This window comes from Pituophis catenifer, unplaced genomic scaffold (assembly GCF_029215685.1).
Source record: "Pituophis catenifer annectens isolate HBS135680 unplaced genomic scaffold, rPitCat1.0.hap2 SCAF_1, whole genome shotgun sequence".
NCBI classification, from domain to species: domain Eukaryota; kingdom Metazoa; phylum Chordata; class Lepidosauria; order Squamata; family Colubridae; genus Pituophis; species Pituophis catenifer.
Window position 1 is genome coordinate 266,336,092 of NW_027256881.1, and position 26,374 is coordinate 266,362,465.

The window sequence follows — 26,374 nt, forward strand, 5'->3', positions numbered from 1 at the left end:
TGCTCCTGCTCCCATCTTCGAGTGGAAGGTCGCCCCGTTTCGCCACCGCCGCTCTTCTTCCTCGCCGGCAGAAATCACGTGGAGGGCTGGCTCCTTTCCCAGTCTCCGCAGTAGCGGCGTGGCTATTTTAAAGTCAATTCCTCCCCACCCACCCACCCACCTCCTCTCTCTTTCTACGCCAGGGAGTTCCTCCTAGCTCGGGACCCGTCTCAGTTTCCAACCTCCGGCTCCCAGGCAATAAAGGTTATACTCGTTAGGCGCCTTGTGCGCGCGCGCGCACGTGTCCGGGGCAAAGCAGCGGAATCTCGCCTTGCAGGATTTCGCCTTCTGAGGCGGAACGCCCCGTTTTCCCGCTACCCCCCTCCCAGCCCCCCCCCCCACTCCTTCCCTTTAATCCCTACCTAAGGCTGCCTCGGGGTAATGGGTTCCCGAGCGTGAACTATTAAACTGCTTTCTGGCAAGTTATGCTTGCTGCCTGCCATGCGGTTGTGAGCTGCCTGTCTTGAATGAAACGCGCCCGGCGGGAGAGAAGGGAGCCAAACTAAGGAGGAAGAAAAAAAAAGAAAAGAAAAAGAAAAAAAAAATCCACGACGCGTCTCTTTCTCTACTCCCAAATTTTCAGCTCAGCCGCCTCGAGATGGATGAGGATGGGATTCACCTCCACAGATTGCCCCGCGCGTCATGTAAGTGTTACTCGTTTCCTTTGGGAAGGAAAAGCAGAGCTTGGGCTTCAGGGATGGCAGCAGCAGCAGCAGGGACCGTAAAGTCTCTCTTTTAACTTTAGTTATTCTTCCCGGGATGCAAGTGATCAAAAACCCTCCCACCGAAAACATCTGGATCTTCCTCATAAATGGAATAATAGGATGGCATTGCGTTGTAGTCAGGCCAGCTTTGCTGAAAAGGGAAGGACGAACGCGGCGTTGTTCTTTTTTTTTTAAAAAAAATGAAATTGGGGTTTTAATATCGGACAAGCATGAGATGCTCAGCTTATTTTCTCAAGGACGATTCTCTGGGTAATAGTTTCTATTGCGCCTGTGACCCACGAAAAGAAGGTTTTCCGATGAATTTCTGTTCATTCGCGTGTGGATTTTATCCGTAGATTGATTCTGAGACATCACCATGCAAATAACAGCTGTCATATATGAATGGCATTAACTATTTTTCTGCTGATTATTTAGCATGGTTGCATATGTATTTGCTAATGATTACATAGTCGTTATTTGTGGTGCTCAGTATTCAGGGAATTGTGCTCTAGCTTCCTTTGTAACTCTATAAAATCAACGTGCAATTTAGCTACTGATAATAGGGACTGAGCTGGGTGTGTGTGTGTGTAAGACTGTACATAGGTAAAAATCTGTGATGGTTATTTGTTAAAGAAGTAAATAGTAATGAGATCATCGTGAATTTCATTCATAATAGAATGGCAAAATACTACTGGTGGAGCCAAGATGAGAGGCTGTTGAGAAGATATTGAGTTTGGAAAAGTAGAAGAAAATTGAATCTTAGAAGCAATTCCATATTCCCCATAATTAATTGATAAAGATGACATATTCACATTTTAATATCCATTTGATATCTCTATGTTTTTCAGAGCTGCACAACAGGTGATAATCATTGTGCAGTTCTAGTTTGTTTCCAGGATTTTTTCAAAACTCGGTGGTTAAGTTGGAATATGCAGAAATACAACTGGCCAGCTGAACTGTATACAAATGAAATGTAAATTTAGAATGGCACCATTTATAAATTCCTTGCTTTGTAATCAAGAGGCCAAATCTGGCTGTTTGATTCTAAGAATAGAATGGGGAACCCTTTTTTTCACTTCCTTCTTTAAAGTGAAGTGCCACCAGTATCCTGAAGCTGTTTATTAAAGCAGCCAAATATTACATTGGAGTTCAGCCCATATCTAAAAGTATCGCTGTATGCTCATCAAATCTCTCAGGCTAGAGGAGAGGAAAGTACAGACAAGGAGCACTTAAGAAAATTAGCCTGATATGAATCAGCTGTGGTTTGATCATTGGCACTTTTTGGGATAGTAGGTATAACTCTGATTGTCAGTGTGAAAAAGCCCCTTATCAAAATTTAGCACAAGGGATGGAGGTTTTGTTGAAAAAGACAAGTCAGCTAGAACTTAGGGCATTAATTATTAATATTTGGGACAGTGGGTACAAGGTACTATAAAACAGATTATTATTCATAGGGTGTACACGGAACTAGTCATACGAACCAACAGTTCTGTAGAACATCAAATGAACAAACTATTATTTGACATTTGTATTTTCATTTGTTCAACTTAGTACTAGTAACCTAGACCACACATAATTATATTATTCTGTATTAAACATGTAGGATATACTCCAAAAGAGAAGAGATGTGTTTTTCCCTAGCTAATAGAATATGTACATTTTAAAAGATCTAGATTTAGTTCTACAGAATAGTTAAGTAGCATTGACTATTAGCGAAGTACAATGGCATAAAACCATTACTAAAAGGTCTGTAGATCACAGATTCATTTTAATCAACAGAAAACAACTTAATTGCTTTCTATGAATTTTCAGAAATATGGGCTACATAAAAATACTAGATCCAAAGATAGGCTTGACCCTTGCTCTTATACTATGAATACCTTACTCTGTTCCAATCTTTATTATCAATACTTGCTGACTCCCCCATCTATATGACTTATGGTTCTTTATCCTAGAAAAAATGTTCTCTAATTGCAGAAGGGGCAGGGGAAAGGTTTTTGTGATGCCTTTCCTTATATATAGTATTTTGAAAAAATTACTTATTATTAGACTTGTTTGCCACTCATCTTATTTGTTTCTAGTAGTCAGTATTATTCTATAGTTCTGTTTTGTAGTTTGCACTGTGTTCTGAATTATAAGACAGCATATGGCACAGATGTCTGAATCTGGTACCCTTGAACTCCCATAATTCCCAGCCAGCAGTCATTGGTGGCCTCTTTTGTAGGACACCAGGTTTGGGAAGGCTAATTCAGTAGGTGCTGAGCTATAGCTTTGGTCCTGCCATAGAGACATGAAAAACATTGCATTTAGTGGGATTTTTGTAAACCACTTAGATGTATTAAAGAGTCAGAAAACTGTTCTGGAATATAGTTATTCTGTCCCTCTGAGTCACAGGAATTCTCTTTCATGAGTTTGTGGTTTCACTGCAAGGATAAATGAGATGACTACTTTCCTGCTCTGTCATAATCCTTCAGAGTCATAGGCATGTTACCCTGTGAGACAAACATTAATGTTATTTCTAGCCCTAGTTTATGTTGATCCTCCTGTTTCCTAGAGAAGTTTGAGAGTATGTGTGAGATACTGGTTGGGGGCAGGCCAGGGAAGTATTAACAAATGTTATCATGTTTCTAAGGAACCTGCATTACTGTATCTGCCCAGTCAGTATTTGTGACTTCTAGTCCTGAATGATAATTCAAAGCAAGTTAAAGACCTACTTGTGTTTGATGGGCAGGAATGGGAAATGCGTTGAATTTCATTCTTCTCAAAACTTCTCAGAATTCACAATTCATTTTTTCTACTGTTGAAAAAGAAGTTAGCCAGCTTGCAACCATATTTTATTGTAAACTACAATTTTGGTACCAAAGTACCATTTCTGTACTAGACATTGCAACAATACACTGTAACAGCAGGTCTAGCAGGTTCTTTTCTCCCATAGCAGACATTAACTTACCTTGAAAATTCAGCAATACAGCATTGTACTCGGGAGAATTCGACGTTTTGGACATATGGCCTGAAATCAAAATAAACTCAATAAATTGAGACATAACTAGTAAATTGGATTGAAAATAGAAGTAAAGCTTACATTTTTCCTGTCGTGGCTGCAGGGGGAATCCTGCAAGGACAGAAAAATGGATTTAAAAAAAAAAAAAACACATGAGTTTCAATCTATCCCTTTACTGCTGAACTTGGGTTGAGAGTATGGGTAGATAATTTTGAATCATAATTCATCATTTCCTTTGGCAATGCTGGCTGGAGTTCATGTGCATTGACATCTAAAATATTAGGAGGGCATAGTATTGCCTACCATTATTTTAAGGCTGTGTGCAAAAAGACCCAATAATTAATATTCTCATTAGTTGGACAGCTACTAGAAAAGCTCTGAATTTTTCATAACCATTATTAAAAGATTTCCACAAGGGCTTCCTGGTAAGGACCTTTGGCAGGTAAGTTATCCTTGTGAACAGAACTGGGACAGAATCATATTGAAATAGGCATCCAGGAAACAAATTCCTCCAGAGGAAGAAGAGATCAAGGCATTTGCACTATAGATCTTTGTGAGGAGACGACAGGAATTAAGTTTCTTGTGCAAGATCATGAATTGAGTGGTTTGAGAGACAAGGAATATCAATTCACCCAGGACTGCTGTGCAGCATTTATGAACATATGATTGGCAAAAAAACCTCTCAATTTCTTAAACCCCACAATATTGAGAGATATTCCAAATAGAAGGTAAAAATAAAAATACATTATGGAATTAACAAGAGAAAAAGATACTATCTTAAAATTTTTAATTTAGAAACAAAAAGTTTAAGAACACTGTGATACCAAGAAATTACTATGCCCTTTAAATGGTTAAAGGGAATAGTAATTTTGGAAAACAGAAGATTTCTTTTATATATATGGGACTAGGGTATTAAAGATAGAGAAAAGCATAATAGAACAAAAAGGAGGAACTTCCCTTTTACTTTCACCCTAGTAATTAACATACTTTTACTTTTTCATAATGGCCACTATAAAAAAAAGTAGCAAAATTAGGAGAAGGAAGGAGTGGTTTAGTAGAATAACTTACAGATAAGGCCATTTTACTAGATTGCAAAAATGTTGAGGAATTTGGCAAGAAGATTACTGTAATGGCTGCCAATAATTTGGATGTTTTAACAAGAAATGGTAGCATTTGCAGAAATAAAAAAGGGTTTTAAAAGAAGAAGAATGAAGAATCTGTAGAACAATTGGCTGAAGATCTAAAATGAATTAATAACAATATGGAAGTTTTGGAAGGTAAGAAAAAAGTTATAAATAGAGAGGTGGAGACATAATTGCCAACTTGGCATTACTGGAACTGAGAGAAAAAGAATTTTCTTTGAGATTTAAAGCAATTCCAGAAGAACATGGAGAAAATATAAGAGAAAAGATTGTTAAATCTCTGTCTGATTTTCTGGATTGGGAGGAAGATGACAATGAGACAAAGATCAGTAAGATTTATAGGATTAATACAAGAGTTGCAAAATTAGGAAATGTTCCAAGGGATGTCCTTGTGCAGGTTGCCAGGAAGAAGACTAGAGATCAATTTTTATAGCAGCATTTCAATACTAAGTTGAGGTTTGATAACACAGATGGAATTGTACTTAAAGAGATTCCAGTTAGAATACTGTGTAAGAGAAAATAAGATTTTTTCTGAAAGGCAAACTTAAACAGAAGATTCCATTTAGGTGGGACAAGTTGAGAAGGATAATTTTTACTTTTAAACAAGAGATTCAGACTGAACTCCTTGTAAAAGCAAGAGATTTTTTTGAGAAAATTTAAAGAATTGGAAGAAATGGAAATGATAATGACAGATATTACAACAGACACTGAAAATGATACCTAGTTCGGTACCACAAATATTGTATAACTGGTTTATAAATGTTTAACATGGAATATAAATGGAAGAAATATTCTTCAAAAGAAAAAAAAAATCTTTATTTGAAAACTTTAAAATGAAATGTGATTTGCTCACAAGATTTGCTTACTGATATGCTTTTCCTAAAATGCATACTAAGGAAAAAAGATATGAAATATTTGGATCACAAAAAATTGGCTGAAAAATGTATACAGAATATCCTCAATTTATGACTGTTCATTCAGTGACCTTTCAAAATTACGATGGTGCTGTATCTTCTTCTTCCTAGAAGAAGTATTCCCGCAAGTTCAGGGTCTGCGAAATTACGATGGTGCTGAATGAAGCAACTTAAATCTCCTGCCCAAGTTATGGCCACTGCAGCATTCCCGTAGTCAAAATTTGGGCCCTTAGCATCCCTCCTGCCTTTATGACTGATTGCAGGGCTGTTGCAGCAGCCCTAGTACTTATTCCCCTTCCCCAACCCATCCCACTGGGTCTCTGCAGGCCTTGGGCCTGCTTCCTATCCTGTTGAGTCCAATACCCATCACCCCATCACCAATTGGCCACTTACTTTTTGCAGTACTGTGGATGTCCTGAAAGCAGCTGCTCTGCCATGCAGCCTTTCTACACAGTGGAGGCTGCATAACTCCAACTTAGAAGCAGGCACCATTTTGGAGCGGCCTCAATTCATTCAGGTTGCTCCCAAAATGGTACACACTTCTGTGAAAGAGGCACATGGCTTCCAAGGAGGCTGAAAGGTAGAATGGCCTGCTCTGTTTCCCTAATACAATCACAGGAGGTTAATGACTGCATTGGTGACAGCAGGAATAGGTGCAATTGTGACAATCACTTGGCTGCCTCAGTGAACAGACATAATGATATAAAAGCAGCTGGATTGGAGTAGTGAAGTTAAGAGGTGATAAAGGCAGGACTTCCTGATTTATGAGTGGTTGTTACTAGCTCACAATATAGATGTTTGAAAGCCACTCTAACCATAGCTGCTATTTGACAAAGAGATAAGAGTCCAAGAGGATCCTGAAGTTATGAGTCAACATGACCCTGTCCAGAACCAAAAATGAAATATAATTGATATCAATTGTTTTCTGAATCTATTGGTATTCTGCCCCAGAGTCTTTTCTTCCCTATCTATCCTGCATAGCCTCTGGGCACTAACGTATATTGACTGCATCTCCTGTTAAGCACATGGTCAAGATATACAAGTGAGTATTATCTTAATATTGATGATAGTTCACCCTGTTCTGGTTGATAATATCACCTAATGTTAATCTACACAAAATGAAAGAGTAGACATGTGACATTCTGTAATAGAGGGCCTTATAGCTTGGACTACACTCCAATCCCTATCACTGTTTGAAATTGATTTCCAGAGGAAAGAGAAGAATCGCTGCAGTGTACCAACTGTCAACCCCAGAGGTAGACCAGAATGGTATGATTTATAGTATGGAAGGGCTGAGAGGTCAAATAGAAGCAGATGGGCATACCCCCTTTATCCTGGTCCTACCAAGAGATAGCCACAAAATTAAGCACTGCAGTCTAGTTGCCATATCCAGCCTGAATCCAATTTAAACAGATTCAAATAACCTTTTTCTTTGGGGCCCTCCATATCAATGGCACACCACCTTCTTGACAAAATGGAAAATTAAAAACAGATTGATAGTTACACAAAACACCTGGATTGAGTGATGTCTTTTTAAGGATGGGAAAACAATTGCCTCTTTCAAATATGGAAGTACTTTTATGGATGCATTTACCACCACTTCTGACCTATTCACCCATTATCACCCTAGCCTAGTGGCTTTTAGCAATCAATAGGACTAGGGGTTTAGTCCACAGATGGAAAGACTGGTGGTTTGAAGGACTCTGCCTGTGTCCTTGAAAGAACAATTTTGCAAAATCATCTTTCTTGGACCTGCCTAGCTGTCATCTAATTCCAAGTAGACTCAAAATACTTTATTCTCAAGATGCACTGAAAATTCTCCACAGTGGCTTGGCACATTCTCCCAGCTTATCCTTTCTCCATTAATGTCTGAAGTACTCTAAAAATGGAAAGGGGGCAGCAATCAGAGGATTTCATAAGAGCAGACAAATATTGCTGCTTTATGATTCTTACCATCAGTGTAGGCTCTTTTCAAACCCACTTTGTCTTTCACGTCCCACCTTTACACTTTATGACCTGGAATTTCTCAAGAAATCATTGAACTTTCCTGAATTAGTAAGCAAGTAAAGGCTGCTCTTGCCAAGTTTTCAAGTGACCACAGCCTCAACAAAACTGTGCATTAGTTCAGAAAATTCCCTTTCGGATCTGTTAGTGGAGTTATTAGAACCCAGGATGAATCAATAAAATTGGTCCCTTCCTGCTACTAAAGAAGGAGGCACAGGTTAGTTCTATAGTAGTGAACTGACACAATGGACAGACATTAATGTTCCCCATCCTTGGATCACATTGTATCTGCTCTGAGTCAAAAAACAATACCTATACAGTCAGTATATGGTCAGCCTCATTTGTTTTTTTTTTGTTTTTTTTTTATACACTTTATTGAGTTTTCCAAAACAAAAAAGAAAGTATACAATCTATCTCTCCTTTCGGAGGTGCAGTGTTTATACAATATTGTGAAACAAAAGTTAAAAAAAGGACTTCATCCTTAACTATACATTGTTTTATACAATACAACTATAATACATGTGCCAAGTCAAATCCTAAGGTCATGTTTTCGTCTTATTGTTCAACCAGTGGTACCAAATACCCCATACATCATAATATTTTGAGTTGTCCTCGTTTTTTAACTCACTTGTCAGTTTCGCCATTTCTGCGCACTCTAGGATCTTATTTATTAGAGTTTCTTCTGAGGGCATAAGTTTGTTTTTCCAGCATTTTGCGAAAGCTAATCTAGCCGCAGTTATTATCTGGATTATCAGTTGGGTTTTATTGTTGTTGAAGCCTTCTTCGGTTATGCCTAGGAGGAAAAGCTCTGGGGCTAAGTCTACCTCCTGTGCCGTTATTTCACAGAGCCAATGTCGGATTTTGGACCAGAACTTTTTAGTCTCAGGGCAGGTCCACCATAGGTGGTAGAAGGTACCGACCGTTTTTCCACATTTCCAACATGTGGGGGAGAGATTTGGAAACATCTTGGCTAGCCTCGCTGGGGCTAGATACCACCTGTGTAACAATTTGTAATGATTTTCCCTAAACGTTGTCGATTTAGTTATTTTGTAGTTTCTATTCCAAGCTATCTCCCAATCATTGAAATTTAGTCTATGTCCTAAATTTTTTTCCCAGATGTTCAGTTGATTTCTTGCTATGGACTCTGCCCTATCTTCATCTAATAGAAAGTTATAGATTTTTGATAACATTTTCTTATCTGTTCCCCAAATAATTTTGTCAAAGTTCCCAAATTTCACTGCTATACCAAATTTGTCTCTGTCTTTTTGGAATCTTGAGTTGATCTGAAAATAGTTCCACCAATCCAAGTTTAGGCCCTGATCTCTCAATAGGTCCAGTGATTTAAGTTTCCCTTCTTCATCGAGGATATCCTTGTATGTACCCCATTTGTACTCATCTCTCCTGTTTGGTGCCGCCAACGCTTCCATGATGGAAAGCCAGTTGGGTACTTTCGTATAGATCTTCTGTCTAATTTCGACCCACGTATGAATAAGGGTCTCCCTAATTTTATGTTTATGAAAATAAGATTTTTTCTTATTCTTTATATCCCAAAGGTAGGAGTGCCATCCTTCTAGAAGGTCATGTCCTTCCAGGGTCAGGGTTCTCCTATCTTGTAACTTGATCCACTCCTTAATCCAGATTATTTTTGCCGCCTTTTGATATAGTTCCCGGTCAGCCTCATTTGTTGAGCTGTTCACAATCTCTGAACGTGGTCACAGGAAAGGTACATCAAGGCCATTCAGAACCATAAGCTTGGGAGAATCCAATAGCAATCCAGAAATGAGATCAAGTTAGCTCAGGAAGGACACTGCTGTACAAGTTGGAAAATGATACAAACGTAGCAGCCCCAACTTATCCCTTGAGTCCAACTTCAGAAACAGGACCTTACATCCAGCTATTTTCAGAACTATGCCTATGGTATAGGTTTTTATGATACTGTTAATAGTGAAATGTTCCTTTAGAATATGATGAAAAAAGTATGAATTTAAAATCACATTAATTTCCTCTAACTTTCTCTGTAATGAGATTTTTCTAAGATTAAAAATTATCCAGTTCTGCCCTGAATTAGAACTTCCAGGATAAGTCTATAGCTTTATTGTCTTTATTCCAACTCTATACTGGGTGTGCAGATAGCTATTTCCAGCATATATTGAAATGATTAAGTACCTCATGTTAACCATTAATCAGTACTGACAAAAGATTAATAACTACTTTAATTTAATTAGATCCCTACTTTTGTCCTTGAAACTGGTAGACATGTATGTCATTAACTTTATATATTAATTGGAAATCAGAGTCTCTTCCGGAGACTGATACAAATTCTGTAGTTTGCTACATGATGGCTGATAAGGGGCCTTAAATGAGTTGTGGACCCCATTTCTTGGGTTTACTGTTAATTGGTAAACTATCAACTGCTTCATATATTCATTTTTTGTCTATTTTATTATTTTAAATGTTTTTATAGTTTTAGAACTATAAGCCACACAGAGTTGCTTGGCTGAATGGGCCTCTATAGAAAATGAATGAATGAATGAATGAACAAATGAATAAATGAAATCTGCCAGTAATTTTCAAACTTTTCATAAGGCTATTTACAAGGCAGAGTGGATTTTCAGCAAAACTGCTCAGTTAAGATGCCTTTGTTTGCCCAAAAGCTAGATAAATATGTAGACAAAAGTGTGAATTTTGGTAGAATGTTTACTAAGGATAGGAAAATAGACGGAGAAATGTTAAGACATACAAACAGTAGTAATAAAGTAAGTAGGTTGCATGTGATCTGTTGAAAGGAGTTGAAAGAAGCTAGAATGTCTATAAGTAAAAGAATGAGTTTTGGTCCACTTTGTGAGTGAGAATTGGTTATGCCAAGACAAAGATGAAAGTAAATTGAATGCAGTGGGAATAGAATACCTTTCAGAAGTTCATGTGTGCTGGAACAAGAAAAGTTAAGAGAAAAATGAAAGTGGGTTTACTCAAAGAGTAGGTGATCAATGCAAAAGAAGTATATGGAGATAGTTTGCTCATACAGCCAGCTATCTGCATACCCCGTATAGAAAAGGAAAATTGTGAAGGAAGAATTAATGGGTTGAAATGCAGAAGACATCGAAATGTGTGATTGGAAGGAATTTATGAGATTCTCAAAAAAAGACAATTTGAAAAACAACTTTCAACAATAAAAAACTTTTATGAAGTGATATGGTAGGAGAATGGGTTTTCAATGATAAAACAATATGAAGAGTTAGAATGAGTAGTGTTGATGTTTCCCTTTCTTTTTATCTTATCATTTTAATTTCTTTGGTTTAACCTTTCTTATGCTTTTTCTCTGTTTGCCCCGAAAGGAAATAGTGTGATTGATATGTATTAATTTGGGTGTGGGGGTGCAATTTATTTAAATGTTATATTAAAAACATGCATACATGAGCTCACACACACACATACACACAATATAGTAATTGGTAAAATTTATCTCGCACCATCAGTAGACCAGTAATTATCTGAACATTCCTCTGCTCTCCATCATCTACCCCACAGTTGTATTTAAGCACCAATCTTACTTTTTTTTTTTAATTTGATTTATATGCCGCCCTTCTCTGGAGACTCAGGGCGGCTTACAGTGCGTTAAGCAATAGCCTTCATACTTTTGTATATTTATACAAAGTCAGCTTATTGCCCCCACAAACTGGGTCCTCAATTTACCTACCTTAGAAAGGATGGAAGGCTGAGTCAACCTTGAGCCTGGCGAGATTCGATCTTTAATTGCAGACAGCTGGTGTTAAATTACAGTGCTTCTGTCTGTTGAGCTATCCAGGCTCCGGTACTTATTTGACTCAAATAAAATAGAATTGGGTGTTGTAGTGAGCTGTATGTTGATGATGTTGTTCAAAATCTTAAGGCTACACCAGAGATGGGTTTCAGCAGGTTCTGACCAGTTCTGGAGAACTGGTAGCGGAAATTTTGAGTAGTTTGAAGAACTGGTAAATACCATCTCTGACTGGTCCCGTCCCCATCTATTCTCTGCCTTCGGAGTCCCAGCTGATCGGGAAGGAATAGAGAATTTGCAGTAACCTTCCCTGCCATGCCCATCAAGCCATGCCATGCCCACCAAGCCATACCCACAGAACCGGTAGTAAAAATTTTTGAAACCTATCACTGGACCACACAGTTATTTTTCATATGGATGTTAAACAGCAACCAGAGTAAGGTGTATGTGGAACACCACAGCATAACTAACAAGGAGCAGAGATACAAGTTCCTAATCTGTTTCTGAAATAATACCCTACATATGTGAACCACTGCAACCCAAGATGTATTTCTCCTGTGCCTATATTACAGAGACTTTTGTATTGGTCTCATGTTACCATTATTGTATAACTATCTAGGGCGCAAAGTATAGTGCATAACTATCTGAAGTGCCTCCGTGATGCTCTCAGATACCAACCCTGTTACAACATTCAGTGTTGCCAGGGTCTGCAGCACTTTAAAATGACCTGTGCCACAAATCAATTTTAATGAGTATTTAGATCATTACTATAAAGTTTTGTATAAGATTTATTATATCATTAAGTAGATTTAGTTGGCTGTGTTTTTTATGTTCATTTATTGTTTTTACCCCTTCTTTTAGATTTATGTAATGTTATTTTTCTATTTTTTTAATGTTTTTAAATTTCTTTTACCCTCAGTTTTTTATTTTGGTATTTGACTGTAATAAAGGTTGATTTGATCTGATAGATAAGAAATAAAGTAAGACTATTGTGGAAAATTCAGAACAATATTGCAGAACAACACTGAGGAGAAACAACCAACCATTGATTCAACAATTAGGGTACCAACTTTACAAAAATAGACTAGAATAGAATACTTTATTGGGCAAGCGTGATTGGACACAAGAGGAATTTGTCTCATGTGAATAAGCTCTAAGTGTACATACAAACAAAAAAGTAATAAGATACCAATAAGAGAAGGTAATAGAAAAGATGAGAAGGATAATAGTAATATAGTCATACTGCATGGGTAATATCCTTAGACAAAAGATAGTAGTGTGGGAATAAAATGTCCAGCAGAGTGATGGCACAAGGGGAAAAGTTGTTTTGGCATGCAGTGTCCTAAAGCAGCATCCCGAGGGGAGGAGTTAAAACAGTTCGTGTCCAGGTTGTGTGGGGTTTGTAAAGGAAAGAGGATCCCTGAACAATTGGAAAGCAAAGATTGTTATGGAAGTTGAGGGCTAGAGAATGGGAAATCCTAGGAATTTCATTAGTTGAAACTTGGGGAAGCTGGACAGTCCTTCTTAGGCAAAACTGTCCTTACAGGATGGCAGCAGAACAGGAGACATCCATTGTGAAGGAGATGGATTTTGGGGTATGCTTTATTAAGAAGGTTGAGTTTTCACATCTTGCAATTCCTTTATTAGGGCCGTCTTTGAGCTGTACTCTGAGCAATTGAGTAAGGTTTCTATTCTTTGGTTTAGATGGAACTGCAGGGGACTTTGTCTAGGGGCAGAGAGGATCAAATTGGGTTTGATAGGATTAGGCAAAGAGAGGAGATGGGTTTGACCCTGGTTACATCCAATAGATGGAGAAAGGAGATGCAACCTCCATTTGCTATTTTCCCACCTCAAAACAAATGAAATACTCCCCTTTATTACAGTGGATGTAGTTATGTTTTGTGCAGCAGTATGGAAGAACAATTTTCCACAATGCATTCTTTGTAACTATAATTCATTTAAATTTTAGATAGTATTACTTCGTTAATACTGATAGTTTTAGATACTATTACTTTACCGTTATCATATTTAATATAATTTTTGGGTTTACATTATAATTTAATACAAGCTACATCCTAGACTTCACTTTTAGGTGTTAAGTTGTTTAACAAATGTATTTTAACTCTTAAACTTTACTTGCTTATCATCTGTAACTGGGCTGTGGTTGCAATAAACTGAATTTAAAGTAAGATATTCTTTCAGAACCTTAGGTCACAAAGAAAAAATCTTATTGTCGAGTGTCAAGCCAACTCGACACTGAAGTGGGGAAGGGATATCCGGCAGGACCATCAGTGATGGGGCAGCTCAGTGAGCAGAATACGACATTTATGACCAAATCAGTATAGTTGAGAAACAAAACTCAGATTTAACACAATCAAAATTATAATGTAAGGAATCAAGCCAGGGGTGAAATGCTCCCAGTTCGGATCGGATCGCCCGATCCGGTAGCGATGGTGGCAAGTGGTTCGGAGAACTGGTAGCAAAAATCCCTGCCCCCCCAATACCCAGCTGAGCCGTGCAATCATCAGAGGCTTTTTTTTAATTTTTAAAAGCATTTTTTCTACAACCTCTTCAGCTGAAAAAATGCTTTTAAAAGTAAAAAAAAAAAAAGCCTCTGATGATCACGCAGCTCAGCTGGGATCGTCAGAGGCTTTTAAAAGCATATTTTCTACAACCTCTTCGGCCAAAGAGGTTGTAGAAAAAATGGTTTTAAAAGTTAAAAAAAAAAGTTGGCCATGCCCACCCAGTCACATTACCCCCCCCCCCCCCAACCAGCCACAACCACAGAACCGGTAGTAACAAACTTTACATTTCACCATTGAATCAATAATAATAAATAATAAGCTTTCTCAAGAAGTTGAAGCTTTGGTGATCTAAGTAAAATGTTACATTGCCCTTATGGAAATCAGTAAAAACTGGTTTCCGTGAACTGATCTCCTGGAAATGATTGTTGAATATCTTACTCTTATGCTATCCTGAAAAGTATAGGCTTACCAATACTATGGATACCGAGGATGTGTCACACATGAGTCTTCAATTAACATATGATCATCTGTTGTAGTAACTGAAATATAGGATAAATTTGTAGCAATATATTGTTCTTTACAGATAGTACTAAGAGCTTCTCTTCTTTTCTAATTTTATGATTCTGTTCAATCACAATCTCCTGGGCAGTCTCTTTTATATTAGCCCTTTCTTTTTACTTGTATTAAAACAGTTGCTGCTGACTAGGCTTGGAGCAATTATGGTGCGTCTCTGAGAACTAATGATGAACATAGAATGCCTGGCTACCTTACTAACAAGTGGATCATTTCCTAGATTTTTATCATATAAACAGTATCTTAAGTAAAAGTAAAGGTAAAAGTTCCCCTCGCACATATGTGCTAGTCATTTCCGACTCTAGGGGGCTCATCTCCGTTATAAAGCCGAAGAGCCAGCGCTGTCCGAAGACATCTCCATGGTCATGTGGCCGGCATGACTAAACGCCAAAGGCACATGGAACGTTGTTACCTTCCCACCAAAGGTGGTCCCTATTTTTCTACTTGCATTTTTCACGTGCTTTCGAACTGCTAGGTTGGCAGAAGCTGGGACAAGTAACGGGAGCTTACCCTGTTACACAGCACTAGGGATTCGAACCACCGACCTTTCAATCGACAAGCTCAGCATCTTAGCCACTGAGCCACCGCGTTCCTTGTATCCTAAGTACTGCTATACAAATGCTGCTACAAAGATAGTTAATTACATCTGTGTTTCTTTTCTCTTTTTCTAGTGGTTCAGATTTGAACCACAGTTCTCAGAGAGGGAGATTGTTCCTGCTGCTATTGTTCTAAAACCCAATTTAAGATTGCATTGAGGCACTATAATACAAATGTCCCTTCCTGTCAGGAAAAGTTACTGTCTGTGTTCCCAATTATTTTATATCACTTATATTGCACTAGATCTAGTTTAAAGACAATGTCATACGTGTCGAAATAAATATCAAGAGAAGTAGATGTCAAACTGCAGCTTGTACACTAAATTAGGTTGTATTTGTAATAATTGTGAAATGTTATTTATAACCTAAATCCAACTTAAATTTTAAGCAGGATCAATGAAACTGCTGCAACTCCATAAAAATCTGCATTTAGGAACAGGGAAAGAATGAGCAAACCATTAAGAGAGGACTTTCAGCAAAGACCACTCAGTGCTGGGAAAGAGGAAGATATGAGAAAGAACCTCCAAAGAACTCTAGCCTTAATTTTATCTAATGTAAGATGGAGCAGAAAGGACCCTAATGAACTTTCAAGGTTCTGTTACTGTGCCCTCTTACAATCAAGGGCTTTCCCAGTGTCCCTGCCATGTGTCAGCATTCCAGAAAAACCCACACTCCAAGTAATCCGGAAGCTCCAATGCTGCCACCATGACTGTTTCTTGATCTTGGCTACCTAAAGAACTGACAACAATATTGAAAGCTTCCGAGGGTTTTTTTTTTTTTTCTCTTTCTCAGGACTGGCTTGCAGCCACCTACTATTTTTATTTTCCAAGAATGATTATGGGGCCTAGTAAGTACAGATTATGCTACAGGCTGGGGCCATGGTGTATTAGGTACAAGCCAGCTACCACTGATAGATGCCAATAGGAAATTGTATAGGGATGCCACTAGGTACACATTGCCTTCTATGTTAATTATGATTTTGATTGAATATTTGCCAGCAGCTCCTAGTGACCACAAAGATAAATTTTCTCCATAATGATCTTATCCCTAAGTTATTTCAGTTATTTTCAAGATTCGCAAAGGTATGTGTTCATTGGCATTGTAACTGAGTCCATCCACTTTGCTACTGGTTGTCATCTTCTTTTTCATTCTACCTTTCCCTGCATTAGAGCCTTTTCCAGAGATCTAGGTCTTTGCATAATATATTAGAAGTAGAATAATTTGAGCCTGGTCATTTATGCCTCAAGTGAGGACTCTGGGCTGATCTGTTTGATGATCCATCAGTTTGTTTTCTTGGCTGCCCATGGTACCTTCATGAGTCTCCTCAAACACCAATTTCAAAAGCATCCATCCTCTTTCTTCTCTGTTTTTGTTGAGTTTGAAAGCAGCTATCTTTACTTGCAAATACGGGGAGGATATTGTTTTGTATTTTAGGGAGGGCTGAAGGGCTCCAGCTGGGTCCTCTGTTACCTCGCTAATCTTGAGAATAAGCAGAGACTCAGCCTAACTTGGAGTTTGTGATGCCTGTGAATTATAATGAATGTACATCCTGCCTCCTGAAAATATATTTAGGCATGTGATGACTGTTAAAGGTTTGCTAGCTTATTGTTTTGCTGTAAGGACTCTACTTTATATCTGGTTCATGAGGTTCTGCTCAATTTTACTCTCCCAACTGGCATTCACAGTTGAGTTCCTGTTGCTGCATTCTTTTAAGAGTAATGCTTCTTCATTTATCTTTCTGTAAGGATGCCAGATAACCTGACTTTACATAAAACTCCTCCTTCACCTATTTCATTACTGCCATCCATTCCAATTAGCTGCATGATTTTCAATATTTGTTATGTTTCTTCAAAATAGAAAACATTTATTCTAGAAGCTGATGAGAAAGAGGTTCATAGCCATTTATATATTATTATCACCAATTTGAAAAAAAGGAAACGTTTAGATTCCATTGAAATTTCTAGGGTTTGCATAATGAACTCTTTTAATGTTTTATGTGCATCTAATTATGCAACATGTTTTGCTTTAAGGGTTTGAATTTTAGGGTGATTTGCTCAGAAAATAGACTTTAAAAATAAATGTTAATAATGTTACCATACCTGTAATGCAAAATGTTTGGAATCCTAAGTCTGACTCATGCATTATAATAAGCCTTCCTTCATATCATATGAAGTCATCCCATGAACCATGATGCTAAAGTAAAACCCACCTTATGGCTTGCTGCATTTTCAGTACTTCTATTTTTTTTTCTTTAGAAAAGTATTTCTAGACTGCTTACATTAAGTTAATCTTTAAGTGGTAAACAAGAACAAGCAACAAAAAAAGATAGGGCATGCTATAACTATCTTAGTAAAATCATCATCATCATCATAGCCATTGTCTATCCCCTGCAGAATGAAGGCCTCTTCCACATGTTTCCCACCAATAAGGTCCTGAGCTTTCTTTTGTCAATTGGGCCTGCAATACTTGCTGATGTCATTGATCTTGTTTTAGGTATCTTTTGTAGATGCTTTTTATCAAGTGGGATCCATTCTATGACTTCCTTGGTCCACCTGCCATCAGTTCTTCTTAGTAATAAAAACATTCATAGGTAAAATGCACAGAAATCACTGTCCCATATCAGGGGATAAAAGAAGGATGTCTTCAACAGAAATGCAACCCAGGGAATGTTCATATAAAGTTGAAGGAATAGGATTCCAAAAAATATGGGTTTCAGAGATTATAAACTATAGTTAGACTAGCTGAGAAATCTTATATTATGGCAATAGGTAAAAAAAAAATAGCTCAATCTAGGTCAGAAGGAAAGTTGGACCATAAGAAAGGCTGAGCGCCAAAGAATTGGGGCCTTTGAACTATGGTGCTGGAGAAGACTCCTGCGAGTCCCTTGGAATGCAAGGCGATCAAACCGGTCAGTCCTAGAGGAGATCAACCCTGACTGCTCTTTAGAAGGCCAGATCCTGAAGACGAAACTCAAATACTTTGATCATCTAATGATAAGGAAGGACTCACTGGAGAAGAACCTAATGCTGGGAAAGATTGAGGGCAAAAGAAGAAGGGGACGACAGAGAATGAGGTGGCTGGATGGAGTCACTGAAGCAGTAGGCGTGAGCTTAAATGGACTCCAGGAGATGGTAGAGGACAGGAAGGCCTGGAGGAATGCTGTCCATGGGGTCGTGATAGGTCGGATCCAACTTCGCAACTAATAACAACAACAAAGACCAGAAGAGGGAAAGCTGGAAGAAACATAAGCATGTCATGAGGATATATTAGGGGAAAAAAAGGAAGAAGGCTTGCACTTCTTTGATTACCAGATCTTTCCAGGTGCCTTCTTTTTTTCCTTTAGATTAATGGAATGCTGTTGGTCAAATGAATGATAATGGACACTTTTGTGATTATCAGTCTATAAATTTCAGGAGAAGGAGGAGATCCATAAAGGAATATAGCTCCTAGAACATCCTTTCTAGGACCATAATGTACATGCTAAGAAACCTACTGCGACACCATTTGTTTTTCTCATATTCATAAGCAGAGGCTGATAATGTGGGAAAAATAAATGCTTTGTTTTTCAGTGTTCATAGTTCATGATACACTAAACAAAACTTGACTCACACAGAAATTAAAATTAGATGGTTCCCCCCCCCCCCACATCCAGATAATCTCTCAATCCTGTTTACACTGGTAGATACAGTGTATGTAGCATTCTTCTGCTTGTAATGTTTTCATCAGATTCCAAGCTCAAGTCTATGCTCCAAAATCATCAAGTGTAAAAAAGGAATGGCCAGAATATATTCTAAGTCAGGGGTCCCCAACCCCTGGTACATGGACTGGCATCGGGCCACGGCATTCCAGAAACTGGGTCATGCAAACAAGTGAAGCCTCATCTATGGGATGCAGGCTGCACACGAAACCACACTTCCTCTTGTCTGTGGAAAAACCCCTCTCCCCAGAACTTGTCTCTGGTGCCCAAAAGGTTGGGGGCTGTTCTAAGTTACTACCGTGTACTTCCTTTTACCCCATACCCATCAAGTCCTATCACTGTCAAAGAAGGACAATAGCAGATTTTAGCTACTTAATTTTCATGGAGAATTGGAAAAAGTTAAAATATAAATTTAGTCTCTACCCCTTCACAACCCCATGAGATTTTTGAAAAAAAATACATTATTTTTAAAAAGTAATGTAACTAATAACATCTCTGGTTCTAATTGGTTATTAGATGGATGGCTATTGACTAGGGTTGAAATAAATATAATGCTTCTTGTTTTAAAAAAATTGTATTTAATGGAAATAAAAGGAGTGATTTCTTCAAACTCCAGTAAAGAAGGAAGGAGGAATGCTTCTCTTCCCAGCTATGATCCTAAATAAAATCTCATCTTTTGTAGCTGTAACCTTAAGAAATAAGTTCAGATGGTGCCAATAGGATATTCCTTTCACTATGTCCAAGTATTGTCAAATTACCACAGAGGATAACTGACTTAAACCCTGCCTCTGTCCACCCCTCAGCCTTATGTTTGCGATTCCATTAAAAATAAAGCTGATGTTGTTTTTAATAGTGTTTTCAGCATCATGTCTACTTTGCTCTTTTTTCATTAGTGGAATGTGCTTAATATAGCCATTGGCACAGGACTTTCTCTTTGACCTAAACTAAGTGAAGGATTTTCTGTAGTCTATATTTCAGTGTGCAGCCAAAGAAATACAACACTAATTAATGGCAATAAATGTTTCTCTGAAGGGCTTTCCCCTAACTTATTCTCTCCTTATGCCTGAGTTGGACTACAGGCTTTAGAATTCCCAGCCAGAAGGACCAAGGTATGGGAATGTCAAAAGTTGGAGTTCACAAATGGAGGATGCCAAATTAGGGAACTTTTTTTTTTTTTGTTAGGTCAAATAGAATAAGCATACCAGTGCTGTAGACTAGGGGTTCTCAAAGTGAGAGTTGCAACTCCCTCTAGACAGTGGTAGGCTGCAACCGGTTTAAAAACCGGTTTGGTGAACACGCGCTTAGCGCATGTGCGCACCTAAAGCGCTCACACAGAGCGCTAAAATTTGAGGTTTTTAAAGCTCAGATGCTTACCTTCTAAGTCAGCCCCAGTAAGTAGGACAGCTGAGGCACGGAAATCAACTGTAACGTGTGATTCAGATAAGCTAGAAACAAGGAAATAAAGGACAGGATGGGATGGGTGTGGGTGGGTGGGCTGGGCCAGTTGATCGTCGGAACTACCGGTTCGCCTGAACTGGTCTGAACCGGCTGAATCCCACCTCTGCCTCTAGACTAGAGAGTTGCAAGCAGCTGAGAAGGATGCTCAGATATTTATGTATTTGTTTGTTGAATTGGTATATCTTATATCCCTGGAGTGTACAGGATGTGTGTTAGTGATGATAGTGAATTTGTTTGATGCTAAATTCATATTTAGCATATTCATTTCTACCAGTTGTATCTGTAACATCCTGATTATGTAAGGTTAGAGTTGCCGTTATACTATGGTGAAATAGTACAGATTTGTTCTTTATCTCCCATTCTTTAAATAGAAATAAAAATCAAAGCATACATATATCAGTGCTAATTAGACCAGATTATAGAGCCAGTACATAAGAATGTAGCTTATTCCCACATTCCATGCTTAGACAAATTTTAAACTGAGGCTATCACCGATCTTTGACCAGCAGGAAAAATGGAAATTTAATGGCATTCTCTTCTAGAGTAATAACCTGAAATAAAATTATATTAATAATTTTATCCAATAGATGCACAATAGAATGCAAAGGTGCACAAAATCAGGGCAATAAAATCACCATAAAATTAGAAACAAATATAATTTATATGGGGTATAATTTTTATCTGCTTAATGGAAAGGTCATTAACACAAATAAATGAATTGTAAAGGATGCATCAAATATGACATATCTGTCTAAATTAACAATGCATGCTATACTTCACTTCCGGGGTAACTAAATAGTAAGAAAAATGAATTATAAATAAAATAATAAAATAGAATAAATGAAGGCCTGATATAACTAATTGTTTTAGAAATTATATTCTTAATGATATTTCTAGGAAATAACTGTTAAATATTCTTATACCAGTTTGATTTTGTTCTTATGAGTATTTCATATGATGTAGAATCCAAAGGTCTAGGTAACCACGCAAGCAGGCTTACAACTGCTGTTTCTCTATTTGTTTTATGAGCTCCAGCAAATAATATAATTGACTCCAGTTTGTCATGCTCACAGTAAGACTTTTTTTCAGCTTAAGAAAACTCATGTATCACAATACATTACTGGTGACATGAAGTACATAATAGGGAACAGGTTTCTCATTAAATTAATAAGAACTGTTTTCTCATTTTCACTTTTCTCATGTTGCAGTTGCTGCTCTGAAGGAAGGAAGTGTCTGAAATATTGAAATATGTGGTTCTCCAAACAGTCCGTAACCCATAGGGAAAGGGAAAAAATGCTCTTACAGTCAAGGAAGTTAGTCCTAAAAGAGATCATAACTAGGTTGGCATATCTCTGGAATCAAGTATAGCTCTTTCACATGAAATCTCCATAGCAATAGCAATAGCAATAGCACTTAGACTTATATACTGTCTCATGGTGCTTTACAGGACCCTTTGAATGGGTTACAGAGTCAACATATTGCCCCCAACAATCTGGATCCTCATTTTACTGACCTCGAAAAAATGGTAGGCTGAGTGAACCTGGAGTCAGTCAGAATCAAACTCCAGATTGTGGGCAGAGTTAGCCTGCAACACTGTGTTCTAATCACTGCCCCACCTCCTCTTTCATTTCACCCAAAAGCAATATTTGGGATGCTTTTATTGAAGCTCAGCTATTTATTTATTTATTTATTTATTTATTTATTTATTTATTTATTTATTTATTTAAGTTTTGTTTATTTTTTAAACATAAAACAAACATACAATGCATCTTTTCTGAACAGAATATTGACCCAGTTTTAAATTTATACAGATTTTTGTTCATCTTTAACACAATTTTATATATAATTTATCTCATATCATTTATTCTCTCTAATTCTAAGAAACCAATATTACCCTTCATCTTACTTCTCATCCTAATATAGTTCATTTTTTCTTTTCCCTCCTTAAAATTTGAACCCCTAAATTTAACTTCACATAACATAATACAATCCCCAATTATTACCTTAAATTCTCTTATTCCAATCACCAATGATTCTTTTATCAACTATTCCAAATAATACATTTCAACAATTAAACATATTCAATAAAAAATCTATTAAGTATCAATCTTACTCCAATACCTCTTCGTTTAAATTTGCATAACATACTACAATTCCCAATTATTTTCTTAAATTCTCGTGTTCCAATCTCAAATAGTTTTTTCATTATCAATTGTTCCAAATAGTACACTTCAACATTTTTATCAAAAACCAGTTAAATATATTTAAGTAGTTCATAATCCAATATCATTTCAACTTATTTTTCTTATTTAGTTAAATTCCAATTATATAATTAAGAATATTCCATTTGTAACAATACCGTTCATTAATTAAAAATATTCCAATTATTACATTCATCATATATCCATATATTTTAAACTCACTTCATTAAAAATACAGTTCATTTCTGCGTATTGACTTCCATATGGTTTTAAAATCACTTCATTAAAAATACATTTTCGTATTTTCCTTAGTATTCATTTTCTTTACCCCATTCTCCTTCCATTTCTTTCTCCCTTTCTATCTTTATATTTTACTTTCTTTTTCTTTTCCCCTTCTTTTTTGTATTTTAAAATCCTGATCTCTCTCTTCCCTTTCTCTTATCTTCTCACTGTTAATCCCACTGTAATCATTTTGTTTTTTAAGATCATAAACTCTTCTATTTTGCTGTGTCTTTCCAGCAAAAAGAAAGAAAAGAAGAAAGGGAAAGAAGCTCAGCTATTTAGAGAACAAATAATTGCTGGAGAACCTCTGATAACCATAAAACTACAGGATAAATGGAAATTGATTATCCTGTATATGGTTTCGCTTTTAAAGGTAGGATGTGTCTACATCGATACAGTTTCAACTATTCTTTTGAGTAGAATAGTTTAGATAAAATCTCAGAACAAGACACTGATGCAAAATGCAGTGATTGAATTCTCCGAAGAAATAACTTCCCATAGATTTGATTATCATCTTAATATTATAGATTATTATTATTATTATTATTATTATTATTACTATTATTATTCAGGAATCTCCTGTATGCAGTCAAGAGATTAAAGAATTTTCATCCATCTCCCCTAGAAGTATATACAGCTTTCCTGTGCTCTCTCTGACCTTGTGTGTCTTATAAGATAAATAAGAATTCTTATCCTTTCCATCCATACATTCCTTTATGGACTGTTCTGCAATACAGACCCTTCAGGTTATCTGGTACGAATGGTATGCACCGTGTCTGTGCACTTTAGTCTGTTAAAATCTCTACTATTTAGGAATCTGTTTCTTACGAAATAATTATGTTAACATTTTCTTTGCAGAACCATAACATCAGCTATGGCCTTATAGGTGGGTTATCTTATTTTCTAAATAAAATAATCTGTTTCTCTTCTTTGCAGAGAAAGAGATTATTTATTTAAGAATAATTTTGGGGAGTACAGATAGACTGGAAAAGTAACCCATTGAAGAAAATTTCAGTGTGAATTAACTGCCGGCTATACTGTTTATTCTGTCTTCTGAATTTGATTTGGTTTGCTACTTTCCCTTTCTGTGACAAGTTCCAGGCAATGTTTCATTGTTTTTTGTTTTCTTTGGGAGGAAGAGAGCTTGAGGATTATGACTTATTTTTAGTTTATGTTATTTATTTAACTCTTTATATGCCAAAACTCTGCCCCATAAAATAAAGTGGCTAATGAAGTATAATTTTATTTATATCAAAATGAATGCTATGAAACCAACGTATAGTACCAAGCTTCATGGTGTATAACAAGTAGCAACACTGCTTAGCAAATGAAGAGGATTTTAAAGCAATACATCTGTGTATCTACTTTGCTAGTTTTCCCTTCCACCCTGAAGACAATATTTTAAATGTTGCTGCCCAAACAAGATAATCCTTGTTACACAGTTGGAATAGGTTTCTGGTCAGCTGCTTCCAGAAAGTTTTAGCATATTTTAAGGGTGATGATTGGGGGTTCCCTCAGCTCCATCCAGATGCTATCCAGCATATGAAAAACCTCCTTCATTTGCCATGCACAATTCTCTGATTACACTACAGACTGCATTTTTATTTTTATTTGTAAAAAAGAATTGAATTTTCTGTAGGTCAATCAGTGGATTTTTTTTTTAAAAAAAAGATTCTTAAAACTGTTGGTTGACTGCTCAATTGTTCCACCTTTCAGGGTGGCAGCAATGAGTTCAGTTTTTTTTATTGCTTGACTGCTTGCTTGGTGTCAGGATCTGACTAGCCAAGATATAGCCATTGAGTAAGTCCTGTTGAAGAATTGGAACTTGAAGAAGTTCTGTGGGTTGATGTAGGGCTGAAGACTATTCTAAGAATGTAATGTTAGAGAAGTAGTGATCAGGTAGCTCCTTCCTAGGAATAATGAGAATGGAAAAGAATTCTACCTGGCAGGTTACAAAAATACAAGAGCTAAGTACAATTATACTTCCAGTTGCACACTAAATGAAGCATGGGCTGGTCAATTTCAAGGCTTTAACTAGTCAACCAACCCATTCAAAAAGAAAAAAATGGCGGAGACTGGAATTTTTATGTCCCAAGCAGCCAAAAGTGGACTAAGAAATGGGTGAAGAGATGAGCAATCAAATTGAAGGCTGAAACCCATAAGAAACCAGCAAAATTTGAACCACAGAACCACAGAACATCATTTCAGACTGTCCATCAAAGTGCTTTTTGTTGCCCGCCACAGTTTAAGATGGAATATTAAGGCTAAACATCACTTCCCTGGGTCTAGCACTTTTACCCATCCTTGAGCGGTCTCAGCTGTAGAAGGACTCTGAAATATAGATAGAGATATGCAGACACGTATGTTCAGGAAGCAGAAGCCTGGGTTGGTTTGCCTTAACTAGATGTTGAAATATTAACAGAAAGGAAGTGAACTTAGCCTTCTGGAGAAGTGGATAGTTTCAGAGTATGAACACCACAGTTGAGAAAGTACTGCACTGTATGATCTGCATATGCATTTCTGTGGATTTTAGAATTCCCTAGAAAAATTCAGTGTCCTGCTAGAATTAGATAGAATTTAGGGTTTTAAAGCACTTTTATGTTTTGCACTTCTTAAAATGTGCTTGAATGAAAATATACTCAAAGCTACAAGTCCGCATTTGGTCTTTACTGAGACTGTGTTCCTCTCCAAGGTGTTTTTACTTTTTTCTGCCCTGTTCAAGTAACAAACTACTTTCTCTTTTTTCTTTCTTTGGAAGATTTTTAAATTGGAGTGGGGGGCAGTGAATTCCCCAGGCTTGGTTAGGTATATTTTTTTAATGTAGAGGAATATTTTCAACTAACTCCTAGTTATTAATTCTTAACAGACCATTCTGTGTTAAGAACCAAGAGTCTTCCTAATGAAAGCAGGTTAGCTATTTTGGGTTGCACCCAAATTTAGAAAAAAAAAGATTCAGGATTCCCCCTTTTTTTTTTTTAAATTCACAGCTTTAAAAAGAGAAATATTTTTTAGAAATTTTCAAGTTTCCATTAAACTTGAAGTTGGAGGTATGGAAGTATGGATGTAAAAGGTATGAACTAATCTTTCAAAACATGTTCTGTGAACCTTTGAGTTCAGAAATAAGTAATAGGTATGCAGAAATAAACTCTAGGCCTTAACACTTAATAATGTGGCAACTCCAACAGCATTTTAGAGATGTTGCTTATTAACAGGCAAGCAGAATGCCTAACCTGTTTTCCAGCAATTTGTGCTGATGTAGCATGGGAGAAGATTTACGCATTGCTTTACTTTACATTTGTTACCCTTATCAATAATGATATTTGGCAAGTGGTTGGGCCTGAGCTTAATGCATTTTACCATGAGAGGTGAGTCAAAGCACTTCATTTGGAAGATGATGTAAGCTAGTGTTCTCTCTCTCGTGCGCTCTCTCTCCCTCTCTCTCTCTCTCTCTCAAACTTGCATCAAAATTTTTTAGGATAGC

At 37.0% G+C, this 26,374-nt stretch overlaps 1 protein-coding gene across 1 annotated transcript in view; it reads left to right on the top strand.

Moving 5' to 3' along the window:
* The first annotated feature begins 411 nt into the window (after window positions 1–411).
* ANO1 (anoctamin 1) overlaps window positions 412–26,374 on the top strand; it is a 120,335-nt gene continuing 94,372 nt past the window's right edge. The window contains exon 1 of the mRNA XM_070957565.1: window positions 412–683. Coding sequence (XP_070813666.1) covers window positions 638–683 — 46 coding nt within the window. The 5' untranslated portion in view covers window positions 412–637. The remainder of the gene's footprint in view (window positions 684–26,374) is intronic.